The sequence below is a fragment of the Uncinocarpus reesii genome, genomic scaffold (assembly GCF_000003515.1).
Source record: "Uncinocarpus reesii 1704 scaffold_4 genomic scaffold, whole genome shotgun sequence".
NCBI classification, from domain to species: Eukaryota; Fungi; Ascomycota; class Eurotiomycetes; order Onygenales; family Onygenaceae; genus Uncinocarpus; species Uncinocarpus reesii.
Window position 1 is genome coordinate 1,025,528 of NW_003052497.1, and position 19,112 is coordinate 1,044,639.

At 44.7% G+C, this 19,112-nt stretch overlaps 9 protein-coding genes across 9 annotated transcripts; 3 read left to right on the forward strand and 6 right to left on the reverse strand.

The window, feature by feature from the left end:
* Positions 1-148: 148 nt before the first annotated feature.
* Positions 149-928, reverse strand: UREG_06464 (uncharacterized protein; the record flags this gene model as incomplete). The annotated part of the gene is made up of 2 exons (XM_002583451.1): positions 149-824; positions 879-928. The coding sequence occupies 2 exons, from the start codon at positions 926-928 to the stop codon at positions 149-151; spliced, it is 726 nt and encodes a 241-aa protein (XP_002583497.1).
* Positions 929-1,445: 517 nt separating this feature from the next.
* Positions 1,446-3,269, reverse strand: UREG_06465 (tryptophanyl-tRNA synthetase; the record flags this gene model as incomplete). Its single annotated transcript, XM_002583452.1, has 8 exons — positions 1,446-1,696; positions 1,756-1,852; positions 1,911-1,950; positions 2,010-2,255; positions 2,310-2,348; positions 2,453-2,681; positions 2,805-3,064; positions 3,121-3,269. 8 exons carry the CDS (start codon positions 3,267-3,269, stop codon positions 1,446-1,448), a joined length of 1,311 nt encoding a protein of 436 aa, XP_002583498.1.
* A 993-nt stretch (positions 3,270-4,262) lies between these two features.
* UREG_06466 (uncharacterized protein) lies at positions 4,263-4,895 on the reverse strand (the record flags this gene model as incomplete). The annotated part of the gene is made up of 2 exons (XM_002583453.1): positions 4,263-4,297; positions 4,355-4,895. The coding sequence occupies 2 exons, from the start codon at positions 4,893-4,895 to the stop codon at positions 4,263-4,265; spliced, it is 576 nt and encodes a 191-aa protein (XP_002583499.1).
* A 752-nt stretch (positions 4,896-5,647) lies between these two features.
* Positions 5,648-6,326, reverse strand: UREG_06467 (uncharacterized protein; the record flags this gene model as incomplete). The annotated part of the gene is made up of 2 exons (XM_002583454.1): positions 5,648-5,896; positions 6,114-6,326. 2 exons carry the CDS (start codon positions 6,324-6,326, stop codon positions 5,648-5,650), a joined length of 462 nt encoding a protein of 153 aa, XP_002583500.1.
* Positions 6,327-6,904: 578 nt separating this feature from the next.
* UREG_06468 (uncharacterized protein) lies at positions 6,905-7,866 on the forward strand (the record flags this gene model as incomplete). The annotated part of the gene is made up of 2 exons (XM_002583455.1): positions 6,905-7,100; positions 7,319-7,866. The coding sequence occupies 2 exons, from the start codon at positions 6,905-6,907 to the stop codon at positions 7,864-7,866; spliced, it is 744 nt and encodes a 247-aa protein (XP_002583501.1).
* Positions 7,867-10,823: 2,957 nt separating this feature from the next.
* On the reverse strand, positions 10,824-12,606 carry UREG_06469 (uncharacterized protein; the record flags this gene model as incomplete). The annotated part of the gene is made up of 2 exons (XM_002583456.1): positions 10,824-11,589; positions 11,819-12,606. The coding sequence occupies 2 exons, from the start codon at positions 12,604-12,606 to the stop codon at positions 10,824-10,826; spliced, it is 1,554 nt and encodes a 517-aa protein (XP_002583502.1).
* Positions 12,607-13,552: 946 nt separating this feature from the next.
* UREG_06470 (uncharacterized protein) lies at positions 13,553-14,713 on the reverse strand (the record flags this gene model as incomplete). The annotated part of the gene is made up of 2 exons (XM_002583457.1): positions 13,553-14,518; positions 14,576-14,713. The coding sequence occupies 2 exons, from the start codon at positions 14,711-14,713 to the stop codon at positions 13,553-13,555; spliced, it is 1,104 nt and encodes a 367-aa protein (XP_002583503.1).
* A 1,305-nt stretch (positions 14,714-16,018) lies between these two features.
* Positions 16,019-16,201, forward strand: UREG_06471 (uncharacterized protein; the record flags this gene model as incomplete). Its single annotated transcript, XM_002583458.1, has 1 exon — positions 16,019-16,201. One exon carries the CDS (start codon positions 16,019-16,021, stop codon positions 16,199-16,201), a length of 183 nt encoding a protein of 60 aa, XP_002583504.1.
* Positions 16,202-16,814: 613 nt separating this feature from the next.
* Positions 16,815-18,250, forward strand: UREG_06472 (uncharacterized protein; the record flags this gene model as incomplete). Its single annotated transcript, XM_002583459.1, has 5 exons — positions 16,815-16,944; positions 17,059-17,511; positions 17,579-17,739; positions 17,801-18,076; positions 18,143-18,250. 5 exons carry the CDS (start codon positions 16,815-16,817, stop codon positions 18,248-18,250), a joined length of 1,128 nt encoding a protein of 375 aa, XP_002583505.1.
* Positions 18,251-19,112: the final 862 nt, after the last annotated feature.

Consider the following 19,112-nt stretch of genomic DNA (forward strand, 5'->3'; position numbering starts at 1 on the left):
TGGGGAGTCTGGGAATATAAAAGATACGCGGGATGCGGCTTGGAGTTCTTTACACATTGGCCCTTATGATGTTAACGATAGCCTGTCATTTTCGGTATTTGCCAATATGAATCAATGAATCTGGTGTTTCATGCATGTGCGTCAAATGTCATCTCCTCCCCCTTTCCTCCTTAAACACGCGATTCTCCTCTCGACATCTCTCCGCATACTTGCGCCTCAACACCTCTTCCCTCTCATACCTCCTCTCAATCCTCATCCGATCCCTCTCCTCCCTCTCCACCACCTTCCTCTCCCTTCTATGCCTACTCATCTCCCTCTCCTGCTTCTTCCGCCTCTTCTCCTCCTCCTCGCGCACATCCTCCCTACGCAACCGCTCCACCTCCTCCGCCGACAAGACCCACGGCACCGACAGAACCTGCACAAAATACCTCGTCCTCTCCTGCCAAAACTGCACTTCGGCGTTGGTGTCGTGGAGGAGCACGTAGCGCTCGAGATGCAGCTGGAGCGTGCCGTGGAAGCGGGTTATGGTGCCTTTTAACTTGGCCACGACGCCGGGGCGGAGCGGGGAGATGTCGAGGGGCACGCGGGTGGCCGAGGTAAGGTGCGTGATTGACGGGTCTGGGCCATTGCCATTTCTTGATGGCGGCAGGGGTTGGTCGGGCGGCGGTGTGTATTTGGAGCAGACGACTTCGATGGTGTGGCCTGTGCTGTCGTCGAGGACGAGGATGGTCCGACGGACTTTCTCGTCGCGGGAGACGACGATGCCGGCGAGACAGAGGTATTGGATGGGGAGGTTTTTGTGGAAGTATATATTCTGTCCTATGCTTTCAATTGTAGGGCGTTAGAACGGTAGGCCCGGCCTCCCCCCGCGTATAAACAGCTTTTCGCGCCCGCTAGATTCCATATTCGAAAGAGGATCCGGTGCCATACCTTCAAAGTCCTTTGGTTGTGTCAAGCAGCGTACATCTGCGATGCCCAGCTTCACCCAACTGAAATAGGTTGGGGCTGCTTTGTGGCAATACAGCGGATAATAGCGAGATTCTGGAGTGGCATATTTTGCTGACATGTGATGTTTATCGTTTTATCCCATCTGGGTATCATTGTTGTTCGCACTGTTTGGGCCTTTTTGACACTCCAACACTATCATGGCAAGTTGAAACTCAGCAACTCGCTAACTATCTGGCTAGTTGACTACTCTGTAGTTACAAGCCTGAGCACCCACCAAGTCATGTGACATAGTTCCAGTTCTCATCCTCATAGCTGCACTACACATGTTTGGACTCAGCGGCACAAGCATACATCTTTTTGTACGAAGTACGCATTATTGGTTAAATTCTTTATATTTGGTTTCTTATAAATGGCCTGGGATGTGTTCTAGTTGTATTCTCAAACAATGCTTTGCTTGCTATTCCGCATCGTATTGCTGCTCTAACTAGAGACGGGCGTCATTTAGGCCCTTTTCCTTCAGGCTTTGGTTTCGGGTTTGGGTTGCCCTTCCATTCAAGTTTGCGAGGTGTCATAAATTGCTTCAAGACTTCATCCGTGACTTGCTTTCTCCGTTCCTGGAAATCCTTGACATATTCTTGCAGTAGCGTGATGGCCATAGCTTTCAGCTCTCCTGTAAGCAGCTCACCTTTTCGGTAGCTCTCTTCAATTTGGTTGAGTTTCTCATCATCTTCTTCGAAATATGAAAGGTCTGTAGCTTGGTTAGACATGTGAAAGCGCTGGGTGTAGGTTGAAACTTCGACGACTTACATTGGAATGAGACGTCTACATCGGGGTTCCCCCCCAGTTCACGGTGCTCTTCTATAGTATCTCTTCCTCCGCTGAACGCGTGTCTGTTGATTTTTTTCTAAAAACTGTGCGTCAGAGTTGTACTGGTAAGAGGAACATCGGTTGGAAATGCTAACCTTGATTTGGTTTGGCGTATCGGTCATAAAGATTGCAGAACTGTGCGAATTTCAAGTTAGCCCTCGTTCCATAGAGGCAGCAGCGTTAATGAACCTTACTTTGGATCGCTTGCGCTCATTTTGCCACCAGCACCTTGTAGTGCGGTCAGGAATTTGGAATGTATCAAAGCTGGTTTTGGCGACGGGTATCGCATGCGGTGAGCGTTATCACGTACGAGCCGGAAATATGGGTCTTGATCAATAGCCATCGGGATTAAACATGGGATTTTGGCTATGGCTTTTGTCCGGTCTGCTGGTGGAGTATCGGACCAGATCTCTGGGTACGAGGTCGCGAATGCTGCCACACTATCATTGAAAATGGTCAACATACGCGGCCAGTTCAGGGGAGAAAGGTCTTACCATTGTACAGCTGGAAACATTATCCGGCCGATATTGGTGCTGCAGAAAGTCAGTACACCCCAAAAGAAGAAAGGAGAAGACAACGACATGGAAAGGAACGATTTGATAGGAAGCAAGCAAGTTTTCTGGACGGCTTTGTGTACCTTTCATTAAACCCAAATGCGCCTCGCACTTGGTTGAATGTTATAAGCTTGGAGAATTCCCAGACATTCATCAACATATGCCCCTTGACGTACTCCAAATCACTAAAGATGAACGTCTTCTTCGGGTCAAATCCACAGGCAATGATATCTTTTGCGTTTTGTAGCCCAAACTTGTACGTATCCTCAAAGGTGAGGTTGTCCTTGAAAAGCGCCTTCTCGTCATCTTTGCCTTGGTTAACACAAAGGAGGAAACGGGTCAGATTACACGACGCTCACCAGTAAGCATAATGACTGATAACAGGGTTAGCAAAGTCCACCGCGGCGTCTGGGCTGGTTCAATCCCGGGACATACCTAGTGGGACGTCGAATACGTCGTGTAGCCATTTTGTAAAGGAGAACGGGATCGTATGGCCTAGATGCAGAGCCTCACTCGATGGCCCCCTCCCCGTATACATAAAGAATGGCTCGCCAGCCTCGTACCTGTCGAGAATCTTCTCAAAGTCTCGATGTGAAAAGAAGAGGCCGCGCCTCAACCAGCGGTGTGGCTTGTGGCCCGTCAGACGCTCGAAGCGCTCAAGGAGGTCATTATCTATGAGCTTGGTGGCCCATTTCCTCCGCCTGTCAGCACCACTGCCCCTGGGCCAAAGACAGGCACGGCCGGGACGTACTGTGAAATAGCCACGTAGTCAAAAGCTAGGACGTTTCCCTGCTCATCGTGTGCGGCCTGGACATCCCACGGGTTGATCTCCTGTTCTGTGGCCGCTTGTTTTTCTGAGTCGCGGATGGGCACCACTGTTTCAGGCGTGGAGTCGGCCATTCGCGCAAGTCCGTGGTATCAGCGACGGCGTCAAAAGGGTTTCCGCAGCGTAATTGTAAAAAGCGAGACTGCTCGACGATGCACAGGTTTTTCGACTGCGGGAATCAGAGGGGCGCTTCCAGGAGTCGCGAGTGACTAATCACGACGGTGCGGGGTGTCGGATCAACGTTCCTCCACGGAGAGTTGTTCTTCCGCTCCGCTAACATTCCCACCGTATCGGAATTTTGTGGGTTTGAAGAACCCACAAAATTCCGATAATCCACCATAACCCGATTTGGAATCATGCAGCAACCATAACCCATGCTGAGAACCATGGAAAAACCATGAGATTCCCATTCCCATTCTGAATTCGATCTTCTTCGGGAATCGACCTCGATTTTCGGAACGAAATGTAATAAGAAACGTGGATCAAATGGAATTGTTGATAATTGTAGAAATGAATTCATTCAGAACCTAAGCTAGTTAAATATGTTGAAGCCCCGCCCACCCGCCCATGCTTCCAATGTCAACCCATCCCCGGTATCATTATTGCCCAACAAAAAGTGAGTCCTCACTAGGAGGAGGAGCTTTGGTGGAATTGTCTATATCTATTGAATTTGAGTCAGTTTTTTGATCTTTATTTGAGTGAGGTATTTGGGAGTATTTACTTGGAGAAATGCTGTGACAACCTGATGGCAAGTATTCAGCATAATTTGTTGCTGAAGAGACTGGTGCAGATGAAAAGCCACCTTCAAATTGCTGAGTACCATGCTGAATGGTTGGGGTTTCCTGGACAGTTGCTGGTAAGGATGTTGGTGAAGTTGAAAGATTAAAATGAAGTTTCTTTGCAGATTCTTCTCAAGTTCCATCAAATGAGTGTTTCTGCTACTCTTTTTATTAGCTACTTCCAGATTTTAAGAGGGAAATTTGCTTACAGCAGTTGGAGTAGAGAATTGATGGCCAGAAGTTGGAGGAGCCTCAGCAGGAGTCTTGTCTTGAACAATTTGGAATTTTTCAGAAATTGCCAATGCCATTTGTTGAGGAAGTTTCTAGCATGAGATCAGTTATTGTCTTCCTATTCTGAAATAACAATCAAAAGCACTGACTTATCTCAATAGATTTCCTGATGGCCTCAACAGAAGTAAATGTGGCTTCTTGAATCTTCTGGATCTGCTTCAGAGTCTCCAACATTTGGATCAGAAGATCTATATTCTCAGCAGACATGGCAGATGATGCTTCTCTGGAAACAGTTTCTTTTGGCATACTGGCCAAAACAACTTTCAATTCCTCACTGACTGCAGCTGCAATGGTGATAATACTTTTCTCATGAGCAGCTTTCACAGTCATATTTGTTGTGCTAGCCCATTTGTCATATGCACTCATCATCTCAACTACCTGCTCCAGCATTGCATCGGGGAAATCAGAGCAGCTTTTCTTATTGCGGGCACAGTTTTGACATGCATTTTCAGAACCTTGCAAATTATTGCAAGTCTTATTCATGTTTTTTGGGAACATGAACTCAGAGACACAACACTGGCAGAAAACAATTGGGAAATCAGTAGGAGCCTTTCCTTTTGCTTTATGCCCAGACTTATTTTTTGTTGGAGTGTCTTTCTTAGGAGCATTGCTTCCATGAGTGACAGCCATTTTGACAATTTCAGATCTAACCAACATTAGATTTGATATTCAGTTCTCTCAGGAAATCTCAATACTTACAGATGAAGACAAACAGGCTATATGATTGATATTTGGGCCTCAAGAAAATCTCTGAACAAGATATGAAAGCTTGGGGAAGGAAGAAAAGAGAAGGTGAAAATCTTTGTGGGAGAGGGGGTTTGTTTATTTCACTATGTGAGCAGTCTTTACCCTTTTCAGATGTTTTGATATCTTGTGATTTCAACTTGATTCTGACACTAGGGGGATTTGGCATTTCTATATTACTGGAGCTTTGATATTTGAGAAATTGAGTCACCAAATTGACAGTTTAATGCTCCAAAAGCATGCAGCATTGCTGCTCTGGTTTGTTTCTGATATGATATAAAATATACTGGCTAACTTGTATATAGATTTCTTGAAATTGTCAGTTTGTGGGTGGCAAGTTCTGATTGCCTGTTCTTTCTTTGGCTGGAGGTTCTTCTATAAATTTCATCTTTGAGAACAGAGTTGCTGATCTGTCAGTTGCATCAGATGTTTTTGACTTCTTGACTGTCTGCTGCTTCTTCTCTGCAAAATCCTCCCTATTCACATTGCTATATTGTGGATGTTGGCCCATATAGTCCCAGAACTTGAGAACCTCATTCCATACACCAACTGCCTCCTGTTCATGACCTGGCTTTTCTAAAAGGTCATCATGCAGTTTTACCTGCACTGCCAGATTTGCATATATCTCTTCAATTAGGTCAGTCAGTTGATTTCACTATTCCAAGCTGATTTCTAGCTGCTAACTTACATTTGATATACCATTGCTCTAATGCCTTTGACTGATTGAGGTCAAGAACTGGCTCCGCCCAGTAAAATATCTCTACAAATTTGTCTGGATTGAAATTCTTCACAAAGTATGTGAAAAGCTTGTTGGCATCCCCGCAGCAGTGCATGTCAATATTGGGATTATTTTTGCAGTCAAGCTTCTTGACATTCTGGACATGAGTCTATTTGCTGTCAGTATATCTTCCTATTGTTTGAATAAACATAGATGCTAACCTTCATCTTCTTCAATGTTTTACATTTCCAACCCTTTATAAATTCAAGGGCAGATACTCATGCTGAGCTGAAAACAAATGAGTCTTCATCATCTGTTTCATATACCTTCTGTACAATTTTGGGAATGCCCTCCTTGCTGAAAGTTGTGAGATACATTCATCTCACAAATTGTTTCAGTATAACTTTCTTTGGCTGATTTTTCTTCTCATATTGTTTGACATCAGGATGCTGAACTTGTTGTTTTCTCTTTTGCTTCCATGTCTCATTGCTTTCTTCATTATTATTCTCTTGCTCTTGATTCTCTACTGTACTGTTGGGATCCAGCTCTGCAGCTTCTCCAACATTAATTTTGAATTCATCAAAGAATAGTGCATCCATTTTGAATAATTGGAAATAGTAACTTTTGGATATTATATTTGATTCTCCTGCCATTGTATGAGAGCTCAAGCTGCTGTTGGGAATTCCCTGTCTAAAGGTTGAGGTTCTCAAACTTTTGACTCCATTTCTGAAAACAGTAACTCAAGCAATTCAGCCAAAACAACTTTCAATTGAACTTTTTCATCCACTATATTTTCAAATCAGAATCTTCCACCAGGATGTTGTGTCCAACCCTTTGAAAGCCAGAAAAATTGCTCTTTGAGAGTCAGTACAGGGCCAATCCAGCAGAGAAGCAGTTCATCCCTCCATTGAGCAAGAGAGCAATCCCCAACAGATTTTACCACAGCTGGTGGATTTGGAATCAATCTTTGATGATTCAGATGATTGTGGTTTTACAGTGAGTGGTTTATATTTCAAAATATATCAAAACAGAGCTGATATTGTGAAGGATACACTAGATATGGACCTGGGATATACTCAAAAAGACAATGAGCTCCATGCAATACTGGAAGATGCTGCAGCTGATGCAGAGTTCACATGTCTAGAAGACAACATACTTATTGAAAAAGACTCTGAGAATGGGGCTGAAGATGAATCTGAAATTGAAGAAGAAGAAGAAGAAGAAGAAGAAGAAGAAGAAGAAGATAATTAGAAGACATTCAGTATTAAACCAGCAATGCAAATGCTTGAGAATGAATCAATCAAAGCCATTCCACACCTACATGCCAGAGAGAATAATCAAATGGACCATTTTCAAATGGCTCTGGCATTATGGTGTGAACACACAGGAATATCCTGATGGCAATACCAGTCTTTACAAGAGATTCTCCAGAATTTGACAGATGTCAAACTCTTGAAACTTCTGCCTACTGGATTGTCAACATTGAAAAAGAAATGCAGATCCCAATTCCCAATACTGTCAATTTGAAAGAAATCTCTCACTGTTATTTCAAAGAAGATGCCAACTTTATCAGCTGCTGAAAAGAAACTAGATGAAGCAGCCACAGAAATGAGGACCAACATGTATTTTCAGAATTCAATTGCATTGGTTTCAACTCTTGTGAAGTCTCCAAGTTTTCAGAAGAATCTACATATTGGAATGGCTGAATTTGTTGACAATTCAAGAGAGCTATGGCAATCACAGGCTTGGGGAAGCTCAATAAAATATTCATCAGGTGAATTTGCATATTACCTCAATGGTGAGTCTATATTCCCCTCTGACTTTGTTGTCTACCAATGCAATACAGAAAGCTGTCCTTGCAACACAGATCTGGAGCACAATGATCATATGGGAAGAGTTCAGTTTGTTGGTCAGGACAAAAGATTGAATGCTGTTGTTCCAAATGCCATTGCCCTCCAAATCCAGCCAGTATACCAATTTTCGCCAACCTTCTATGGTGGAAAACTGTCCAAATTGAATCCAGCACACTCCCTGAATGAAGTTTTGGCTCATGAAAATCCAGGTGCAATTATCCTGGCAGATAAAGTTGTTTCACAAGTTGAGGTTCATCTTGACTATGAATTTGGTATAGAGAATTGAGAATATCAACCTTCAACTACAACTCACTACTTCATGTGGCGGGTTTTGACCTCCAAACAAGCACAAGTGAGTACCCGGCCGATTAGCATGACCACTCTGCTATGTGGTGAGCTGGAGATAGCAGCATATGGTAGAGAAGCATTGAAACAAATGTTTTTCAGTGACAGGAAGATTATATCCCTGCCTTATCAGCTGTTCATTGATGGATTTGGTCTTTACTGCAATATGTATCAGAGTCTCATGGGGGTATATATGATACCTGCTGGATTGAATGCTGTTGAAAGAAGCAAATGGAATTCCATCTATACAATGACTTTTGGACCACATGGAACCAACTTTCCTGATGTGATAGAGGCCCTACAATCTGGATTGGCAATCCTTGATCAGGGCATTGATGTGGATATTCCAAATGAAAGTAGCACTTGGGTGATAGCCTCATGCTTTTGTTTTCTTGGAGATATGCTGCAACAGAACTCCAATGCTGCAATTAAGAGTCCAACAGCATTTTGATCTTGTCAGAGTTGCATGGTGTCAGAAAAAGAATGATTTGACATGACTTTTGACACTATAGCAAAGGGACAATACCATTATTGGATTCTACAGCAAAGAGCCAGAATTGATTCTACAGAGACTAATGCCACAAAACAGAACCTCTGCAAGGAATTTGGAATGGCTGAAGAACAGACAGCATTACTAAAGATCTGCCCATCACTCAATTTGGTTACTTTCTTTCTCAGTGACCCATGCCATAGTGAGTTTTCAGGAATGTCCAAATCTGTGCATTTTCTTTTGATATCAGCAATTCTTACACCCCATGGGCAAAATGAGTACTGCAAATTGCTCCAGAGGTTCCCATTCCATCAGAGATGGGCCCATTTACAGTCCCTGATAACTCATTTAGATTCATACTAATTGCAGGAACACACACACATCTCAATTATCATTCCTCTGCTCCTACACTGCTATATGACTCTGGAATGGATCAGTCCTGCAGTTCAGCAAATGCTTGCAGCTGCATTCAAGAACTATTCTCAAACCCCTGCAACAGGCTTGATCACTTAAATTTATGCAGGAATAGCACACAGCAATGCTTTTCTAACTTTACAGTCACCTCCTCAATTCACCTCCAAAGAACTGAAGCAGACTGTGGTTACAGCCTGTCAGAATTATCAAAAATTGATTGAAGCTGCTGCAGCCACTGCAGCAATTACACACCCAGCACAAGCAGCAACCAGAGCTGCCTCCATTAGAAGTGCTAGGCCATTGCTGGCTTCAAGTGAGTTGCCAGAACTTACTGCATATGCAGAGGAGGTTGGAGTATTGATTGAAGAACTGTTGGATTCAAAACAGAAAATCAGAGAGATCTGAAGCCTCAAAAACTGGTCAAATATGCATATTGGTATTCACTATGCAGAGCAAGCAAATGAATATGCTATATCAAATAATTGCAATGTTCTTAGTGGAGAGGACAAACATCAGGAATACAAATTACTTGTTTAATGAACCAACAAGTGTGATGTTGAAAAGACATTGCTCATACAAGAGAGCTTTAAACACACACTAGTTTTACTTCTCAACAGTGCTTTTGCTGATACAGAGCAGTTTCTGACTCAATTAATTCCTGAGTTGTATAGCTCCTGTCCAACTCTTTTTACTGACATGCTGCAGCTACCAAGTGAAGATTCTGATGGGCAGGAAAGTCTTGATTATGCTCCAAATCTCTGGGCACAACAACCTGCAGCAAAAATGGTTTCAATTCTTGGTATATCAAACACCTGGCTTTCAAAATTGCCAATTCTCCATCCTTTTCTCCAAAAGCTTCAAAATGCATACAGGGACAATTGGAGCAAACCCTCCATCATGAAACCAGGCTCAGCTCCCATTCATTTCTACAATAATGTTACTTTCTCCCTCGCAAACCATTGAATCAAGCTCATGCATGGTGATTTGGTTGAGTATTGGCAAGGAAGTGATTCCTTTTTTGGACAAATTACCAGTATTTTTGTCCACAAATTACACTCTGAAGAGAGTGTATTTCTCTCAGTAATTCTGACAATTGAATTGGGAACTGACCATGTGCTAGACCTGCCAATTGTACAGGTGGATTTGAACAGTGACTATGTTCTTATTGGACTGCCTGCTATTTGGAAACCAAGTGTCTATGCAGTGCCTGTGGAGGCAATTGGTGGCAATCTAATTCTCAGTGCAGCATCTACAACCTATTTGGTTTGCACCTGGGACATTTCATTCTATTAATTAACTAGGTGTGCTCCGAGTTGTGATAGTTTGAATTAAGTATTACAGCGGGAATGGAACCGCAAATCAGGAATACAGTAATACCAGTGGTTTTTGGGAACGGTTCTCACCCTGGGAACTGTTCCCCATGTAGAGAATCAATTAAAAAATCCACTCGTTTCCAATTTGAGAACAGGGAAGGTGTCATTCCCTTTTTGGGATCGATTCAGGGGGTTTCTACAGTGGGTGCATCGGGATTTCACGGTTTTTCGGAGCCACAAAATTCCGATATGGCACCTAACCGCCCAACGATTTTTACCCTTCAACAATCCATGTGAAACACCACGTCTTTACGGAGTAGAATGTTTGGCATCACAATATTTAATCATGTGATTAAACACATACAAAATGAGATTGCATGATAATATCTGATACATCAAACATTCTAAAGACTTATCATGGGTCTGAGAATGACCATTAAAGATTCTGTAAGGCTATGAATAATCTCAGATCTGTCTCTAAAATAGAAGCTATGCTAGATTGCTCAAAATAAAAGATTTGCTAATAAAATCATTAACATAGAACGTTCACGGTTTTCTCCTATGTGACATAGGATGTAGATGTAATGTGAGATGATATGATATTAGTGTTGTTGGATCATGGGTGCATACAAGCACAGTTAAGCTGTAAGGAAAGCGCCAGGCTACTGCAAAATGAAAATCCTATTCCGCCAAGTCTTCTGAGAAGTCGCTGATTGTTGGAGATATTGGGGAGGCTATCTGTTGATAGAGCTGGTCTAATCGCATTTTTTGGCTCGCGAGCTCTTTCGCGCCTTCTGCTAGGGCGGACGAATCGGAAAAGAGTGCGTGACCAGGAAATAATAACTCTTTGCAGACGGCACCTGCTGATGTGGCCTCGAACCTGGGGAACAAACACAATGTCTTGAAGCCTTGGTTTTCGGCTATACAATCCGGCCGATTTAGTTCCGCTTTGCCTGGGAGATCATGGGCTACCCATCCAGTCCTAGGCCCATCAGCAGGAGTTGAGACAGACACTTGCATGCAGTCTACTCGGAGAAGTCGCCATAGCCTAGCTCCATTCTGGAAGATGGCTAAAAGGGACTCTCTTAGCTCCTGGTGATATTGGGGCTCAACCTGTATTTCAAGGCATTTTGATATATCCTGTGTTGCCTTCTGTACGATCAGGTTGGTTTCTGTACCTGCCATGGCATCAACAAACTTATATGTGAGGACCCTCCAAGAGGGTTCAAGTTCTGGATCGAGCTGCCATGCAGTGTTGGACAGGGTTTGAAGTGTAGCAGTGCTTGAGGAGACCGTATCCTCCAAGGCCTTGGAGCAGAAAGGTCTCCATAAAATATCACACATTCGCCTTGAGATAAGGGCCTGGGCAGCGCAAGTTCGGAGAAATACTGATATGGGTGTCGGCGAGACAGGAACTTTTTGAAATACAGCATGGCTCTCGTTGACCCTAGCCGCGTATGAGAAGCTCTGACAGACGTGGCATATTTAGTACCCATCCATTCGCGAAAGTCAGGATGATGAATTCTGCCCATACCTTGAATGCCTCATATGGTAGATTTGCTATATACTTAGTGGTAAAGTTGTTGATGGAACAATAAAGCTCTTTGATTTGTGTCCTCCTGATGCAATCATACTATGTCAGCTAGGGCCAACCGCTGGCTGGGAGTCAGACTCACATATCCATGATATCCATTGAGTGGATGGGGAGTTTCGCGTTACATTTTTGTAACCGGTCTTCCAGCTGAGCATTTTGATCTAATGCCATTTTCCCGATCCTTTTCTGCCGATCTAACTCGCTTTCTAACTCGCGATTGCATTTTTCCAGCCTGGTATTTTCTGCCTCGAGGCGGCAAATGTTCCTCTCAAGCTCTCTAATCTTGTCATCAGTATCCTTCCGATGCCGAGAAACTTGAGCCTCGATTCTTTGCTTGGTCTCCTCTTTCATCTTCTTTTCCATGCTTTCACGCTCTCTCCTCAAGGCTTCTCTCTCAGACTCCAGTGATTTCCTATTTTGCTCCTTTTCCTGCGCGAAACCCTGCTTCTGACTGTTTAGGTCTTTATGTTCTTCCTCAAGGCGCTGGCGTTCTTTTCTGTTTATCTCCACATCCTCTGCAATGACTCTGTGTGACTCCTTTAAAGCGGCTTCAAGTTCCTTGATCCGCTTTGCTTTGTCAATCTCAGGTTTGAGGCCTATTGCATTGAATCCTTCGGCGGCATGTGAGATAATCCCTACTATGTTGGAGAACTGCTCAACTTTATCCTTATGTTGTACAAGCTTATCTAGAATAGCGCTCATGGTATGAACTCTGCCGGGGCACTCTAGTACAGGCTGATCACTCTGCGGCAGCGAGCCTTCCGTCGCCTGAGCGGTGTGATTTGAATTATCGGCTAGGCGTTTATCTTTCCGTGCCTGGACTCTTTCGGGTCGTTGTTCCTTGCGGATATTGCTGTTGTCTTTCCCCATTCTTGCAAAAAGAAACTTGAAACAAAAAATGTGAGTTTGAGCTGTAGATAGGTTCAACACATAGCTACTTACCGTTCTCCCTCTGCTAAAGAGCAACGGTCGACCGTGCGATGTTCTGGTCATTCAGCCCCTAGACAAATTGACGGGGAAAGAATTTCTCAGATTTGCTTTCTTAAATCGTGTCCTCCCAATCTGTTAAGTAGTTAACTTGATATAAGAGGGGGTGTTGGGGACATCACACGTTCGACTTCCACTGTAGAAGGTATATAAGGATCTAATAGGGTGCCTCATTTATGTCCAGCTGTGTCCAGCATGCATGGCTGTGTTATACAGCATCATGGTCAGACACATTTTCACACAATCCAGTTGGATACCTAAATGCAAGAAGCAGCATATAAGATGAAAAAAGGCAGGCTTACGCAATGTAGGATTGTCCATACAAGAGCTCATTGAGCATTTCCTCTGCATCAATCTTGATACACATCACAGAAGAGTTAATTCCACCTACTTCCCTGATGGTTCTTCAAGCAAATCTTTATAAAATACTGTTGTCTCATCTGAAATTTGATTGACAAAATGCTCATATTAGATGGGGTGCATGACTCTAAACAGAAGAAAAATTCAAATGCTTCATCTGGACATACATTTAATTCCACATATCTAGATATGAGCACTCCAGCAAATAATCTACAAAGGAGCTTGTGGCATGACATTAGTCAGTCCTCTCTTGCCTTCTCAGACACATGCTACATTGCTTCTCTTGTCTTCGGAACTGGAAGAAAAGCACATACAGACTCTCAAGCTCTCACTCTGAGCATAAACCATGGCCTTTTAGTCATGTAGCTTACTAATCCTTCATCCTACTACACTATTTTGAGAGCACACGAAATTCTTTTGCAAGTGCATAGTAAGTAATGAATGTGAGTAGAGAAAAGAGAGGTACAATTTAAGAGGTGGTTGCCAATATTGGCGATTCCTTCAAAAATTTCTTCTTCAACGCCTCCCTTTGAATTTCCCAAATAGGTTCGCCGAGACTGATCAGCTTTTCTCCAAATGACTGTAAGATATCTTCCATCGTATCACCGGATACAGTCCGTTCAGAGTCCTGTGGTTCATCATTAAAGGCTTGCAGGGTCTTCCTTTTCCAGGAGCTCTTCAAGTTTTCAAGCATCCGACAGAACCCCGAATTTGTTGGGTCCACGTTCTTTGCTATGAGGTAGAATGAACTTCTGGTGGCATGACTTGAAGTGGGTTTGAATAAGTCAATCTCAGCGAATTGGCTAAATATATAAAGCAGTTCCACGATACGCGGGCTATTGGCTCGATGCAAAAGCACCACTATGGTTCCACCGTTCTTGATCCTCTGCAGCGCAAGAATAAGCTGGGCGGTCATCAACCGAGTTGCCTCAAACTTGGAGCCAATGGCCCGTTCATGGGTACGGAGAACCTGGCCGTCACAAAAGACTAAGTCGGCTTCTAGTCCGTCAAACGGTCTACAGTCAGAAAACCGTGAGGCTAAAGCATTATCCGGGGGAAGAAGGTCGGGAGAGCCGAATTCAGTTGATAACATGGTGATATCCATCTGCAGTATTTGCACGCGGGGGTCATTCCGCCAATTCTGCAGAAAGATTTGGTGCCCGCCCTCCTCCTCTGGCAGGCTAAGGCCATATATGCGAGAGTATTTATTGTATTTGAGAGTCGTAGCTGAAAATCCTCCTGGCGCCATGCAAATATCAAGGACTTCGAGCTTCCTTGCGTCCTTTGGTCTCGGAATAATATGCTTGTCGGCTTGAAGTTGGTCGCCTATATGTCGCATCATCTTAAAGAAATACTTCTTAAGAGCTTGAGTAGCCGAATCGGCAGCTTCTCTACGCTTCAAAAAATGCTCGTCGGCTGCGGGAGATTGCCAAACCTAAGTTCTGGTAAGTAACCAACATAAATAATTAGATAAAGAACCACTGGCCCTTACTTCTTTCTGGATGACTCGTAGGGCCTTGAAGACAGGTGATTTTTCCTGCAAGTAGGAGTTGAGTATCTCAAAGCCCCTTTCTTCGTCTTCTGCTTGTATACATTCTCTGTTCAAGGGTGAAACTGGTGGACCAGCCATGACGACAAGACACAAAGTCTCAGGGCTTCACCACTGCAATATCCGAGCTGTTGAGTAGTTGGTTTCCTGCCTCCGGTGTTATTTTCGCCTGTGATAAGACACACCCACCCATTTTAATGGGTATGGAGGTAGCTGCAGTAGACCCTGACAGGACACCTCCTTCTGCCCCGAATGCATCCGGCGTGCATCATACTAGACATACATTATGGTAGCACCGATGCTTGCTGGCTCCAATGTTCCCGGGGAATCCAGCTAGATGCAAGCGTGCGCTGTACACGGCCATGTTACCCCTCTTTCTTGAACACAGCGGGGCTCGGGCCGGCCCGTAATTGAACCTTGGTGACTTCTACATGAGCGGTTCAAAAGATGACCTTGGAAGGCTTGTTAATTTAGACAATCGTTACCAAAACAGTACGATCCACAAAGAGGTGGGCAGAGCTTCAATGTATTTAACTAGCTAAGAGTCTAAATGATTCAATGAATCCATTAGTTACCACAATTATTGGCAATGGGAATCTCATGGTATCTCCATGGTTCTCAGTATGGTTGTGGTTGCTGCAAGATTCCAAATTGTGTTATAACTAATTAACTAGTTAACTTAACTAGTAGATTTTCGGGATTTCTAGGGTTCTTCAAGCCCACGAAATCCTGATACGGTTCTCCCTCAACTGACAACCTTCTTCGTCAACATTGCTCAATGGCGCTGCTTGATGAGCGAAACACGCCTGAACATGCGGCCTTGCTGCTTCCACAGTGGGCAGCGCTGCTGTCTTGCTTTTCCCTGGATTGGCAATTATAGGATGTTTGACTCCCGAACGCGCTTCAAGGGCGTGTGCAATGGATGTACATTTCGGTACATGCCGCACCTCCCGCAAGCAGCTGATACATCTGAGATACCAAGCAATAGGCTCTGGAAGGCTCCTACCAACATGACAAAGCTGTTCACTCTGCACTCCACTCTATGGAGCACTTCCGACTGTCTGCACCACCCATCGAAATTGCCGTTACCACTTTACAAAGACAGCGTTGCTTGGTGTTGTTGGATGGGAACGGGTCTTTCCGTCCCACAAGGCCTGAGACAAGCGATTAGGCGCTTGCTATTCTGCGGTTGAGCTCTTTGTTGATAGCATGTTACTCAGATATATGCCGTCAAGCGTGTTTGTCTGACTCTATCCTCGGGCTTTTGATCCCCATAGCACCCGAGAGGATTAAGCACGGACCTCATTTGCCCAAAAAGCTTTCTTTTTAGAATCGTTGCCTGCTATTATACTGGACCTGCTCGCGATTGCGAAAGCGCAGACCATGATGGATCCAGATCCAATAACTACTGCTGCTGCGGATTCTTCCCCGCCAGAGCCTGAAAACCCTTATCTCAAGGGCTGGAGGCTCAAAAACCTCATGGGCGCATTACTGATGGGTATGCTTCTCATTGGGCTAGATATCAACATTGTCGCTACGGTAAACGAGATTCATCCAACGCGAACCTAAATTTATTTGGCATCTATATTATGGTTATAGACTTTGCTGATGTCGCCGTTGTAGGCCGTTCCCACGATATCCAATCATTTCAACAGCTTTGACGATGTTAACTGGTATGGTTCAGCCTTCCTTTTGGCAATGTGAGTCCGAGACGTAACCGTTCAATGGTAAAAAGGGCTTTACCACTCATCCTGCTTTTCTCCTAGGTGTGCCTTGCAGCCGCTTGCTGGGAAATTATATGCGGTGTTTATTTCAAAGGTATGTGCCACAATAATTCCCCAGTCACTGAAGCACCGAAAGACTGACCTTGTTACTCGTGCCAACTTGAACCACCAACGGTGACTGCTTCAATGCGCGACAGTCTAGTGGCCAATACAAACCCATTCTGGAACCGACCGTCCTGTAGGTATTGGCCATTAGATCGGAGCGCACTGGTTCACAAATGTTGGCGGGTCAAGTTGAGCCCGAGAGACTTTTGTAGTACGTTTATGTTACTTTTTTGGCAGTTTTCGAATTGGGGTCTATCATATCTGCTGTCGCAACCTCAAGCAATATCGTAATTGCCGGAAGAGTGGTTACGGGTTTGGGAGGAGCTGGCATCTTTAATGGCTCTTTGGCCATCATGTCTGCAGCAGCCCACCCGGACATTCGTCCAATGGTGATTGCTTGCGGAGTGTCCATGGTTTCTATCGGTGGTATCCTTGGCCCAATAATTGGAGGCGCATTGACAGAACATGCGGGCTGGCGCTGGTGTGAGTTAGGCGCTCAATCCCACATTACCTTGCTCCGAATTGGTCCTAACGTTTCGCCCTTAGGTTTTTGGGTCTTTGTCCCGCCTGGGGTTCTGACTTTGTTGCTTGTGCTAGTGCTTCATGTGCCGGAACATGATGCCAAACCGCCAGTGACATCCATACTCTCCAAGCTTCCACAAAAGCTCGATCTCATGGCCTTTGCGCTATTTGCTCCGTCTTGCATCATGTTCCTGATTGCTATTAGTTGGGGCGGGACTATCTATCCATGGGGCTCAGCTAAAGTAATTGGGCTTCTCTGTGGCGGACTTGCCGTATTTACTCTATTTCCTGTATGGTGTGCCTACCGTGGCGAGGAAGCTCTCATACCCTTTAGCCTAGTTCGGCGTAATACCGTCCTCGTTGCCTCTTTAGTCTCCGGTCTCCTTGGAGGCGCCTCTATGATGGTGGGCTACTATCTTCCGTTATGGTTCCAGGCCATCAAAGGAGCATCTCCAGGGTCTAGCGGTGTGATGATGCTCCCAATGATGCTTAGTCAAATCGTTGGCTCACTTCTTTCTGCGGTTCTTCGTAAGTGGTGAATTGCGGTTTGCTTTTTCCTTTGGAATCGCAAGGCTTCTTCTAATACATAACCTAGTTCGGAAGTTGCATTATATGCCTCCATGGGCGATTTTTGGTTGCTTATTGGGCTCCATCGGTGCGGGACTCATGCTTACTTTCGACGTAAATACTGGTTCGGCCCAGTGGATTGGATACCAGGTTATTGCGGGATTCGGACGCGGAATAGCTTTGAATATGGTCAGTCAGTTAAAGATAAAACCGCACAACATTGAATCTCTGTACCGCTAACGCGAAGTAGCCTTTTATCGCAGTTCAGGAGGAGCTATCTGGAGCGGCGATGGCAATTGCGTCCTCTATGATCACCCTCACCCAATATCTAGCCGCATCTCTCTGCATATCAGCAGCCCAGGCAGTCTTCGTGAACGAGCTAATACCAGCTGTGGAAAGGCACGCCCCAAATATAGATCCCCGATCGATCATCCGGGCAGGGGCAACTGGGTTTGTGAAAATGGTGCGACCTGAGCAACTCTTGGCTGTCCGAACTGCCTACAATGATGCCTTGGTGAAGATTTTTGTAAGTTCGGAACGTCCCTCTCGTCCAAGAGTGTGAGCCAACCGGAGACTGATCATGTCTTGCTAGTTTATTCCAACTGCCACTGCCGCCGGAGCATCATTCCTGAGCTTGGGATTTTCATGGAAGGATGTTGGAGCTGAAAGCAAGAAGAAATCAGACACTGATAAAGCTTAACAAGATCCAATACTTCTTCACCAAATGGTATCCCTCATTGTTCTTTTAGATTTGCAGTACATACATCAGGCATTTTACTGGCCTCTTGCGAAGAAATGTGCTATCCCGGCTTCTCAATTTGTATTTATGTTCTTTCCATCTCTAAACTTTTATACGTGGACCTGCTAAATAGACATAGTGATTAGGTAGAGCCTAGGGAATACAGTGACTGGTTCCAATATCCTGCCACAACCGCCATTCGATTTGCAGAGTCCTATCAGAGAGCCCCAGCTGCCGTCTACTTGCAATTGCTGCAACTACTCACAACACTACCTTGGCTAGGAAGATCTTTTGCACCCGCTCGCTTCATTTAAACCATATCAACTACGTCGTAATGGGAAACAGCAACGAATCCGAGGCAGAAACAGGGGTACGTCACAAAACGAGCCCCGCTCTCCTGTTCAGCGCATTTTTGAAAAAGAAGTCCCCTTTTCTACTCAGCTAACTCTTTTGACCCTTTATAGCCCTGGGCTCTGAAGTAATAGAGCGGAGGCCTCTCCCGCACTAAACAGATTCACAGATTTTCAGGTTCAAAAATTGAGCCAAAGGTGCTCAAGATCCACTGTACGCAACGCGAATTCGAGCTCACAGTGAGGAGGCTGGGAATCGCTCAATTAAACCGCTTGAGCGATGTCTCTGGTCCGGGGAGAGACGGTTGACGTGGATCTGATTGACTCTGGGAGTGCGAAAGAGGTGGCTTGTGAGTATTCGAGGTCTGGTTTGGTGTTTGATTCAAGTTTTCCTATTTTACGGGCTCAGCGTGGAAAGAGATAGGGGCTAGCTATCTAGTTATCAATTTCGATGTGCAGTTTGCCGGTTATAG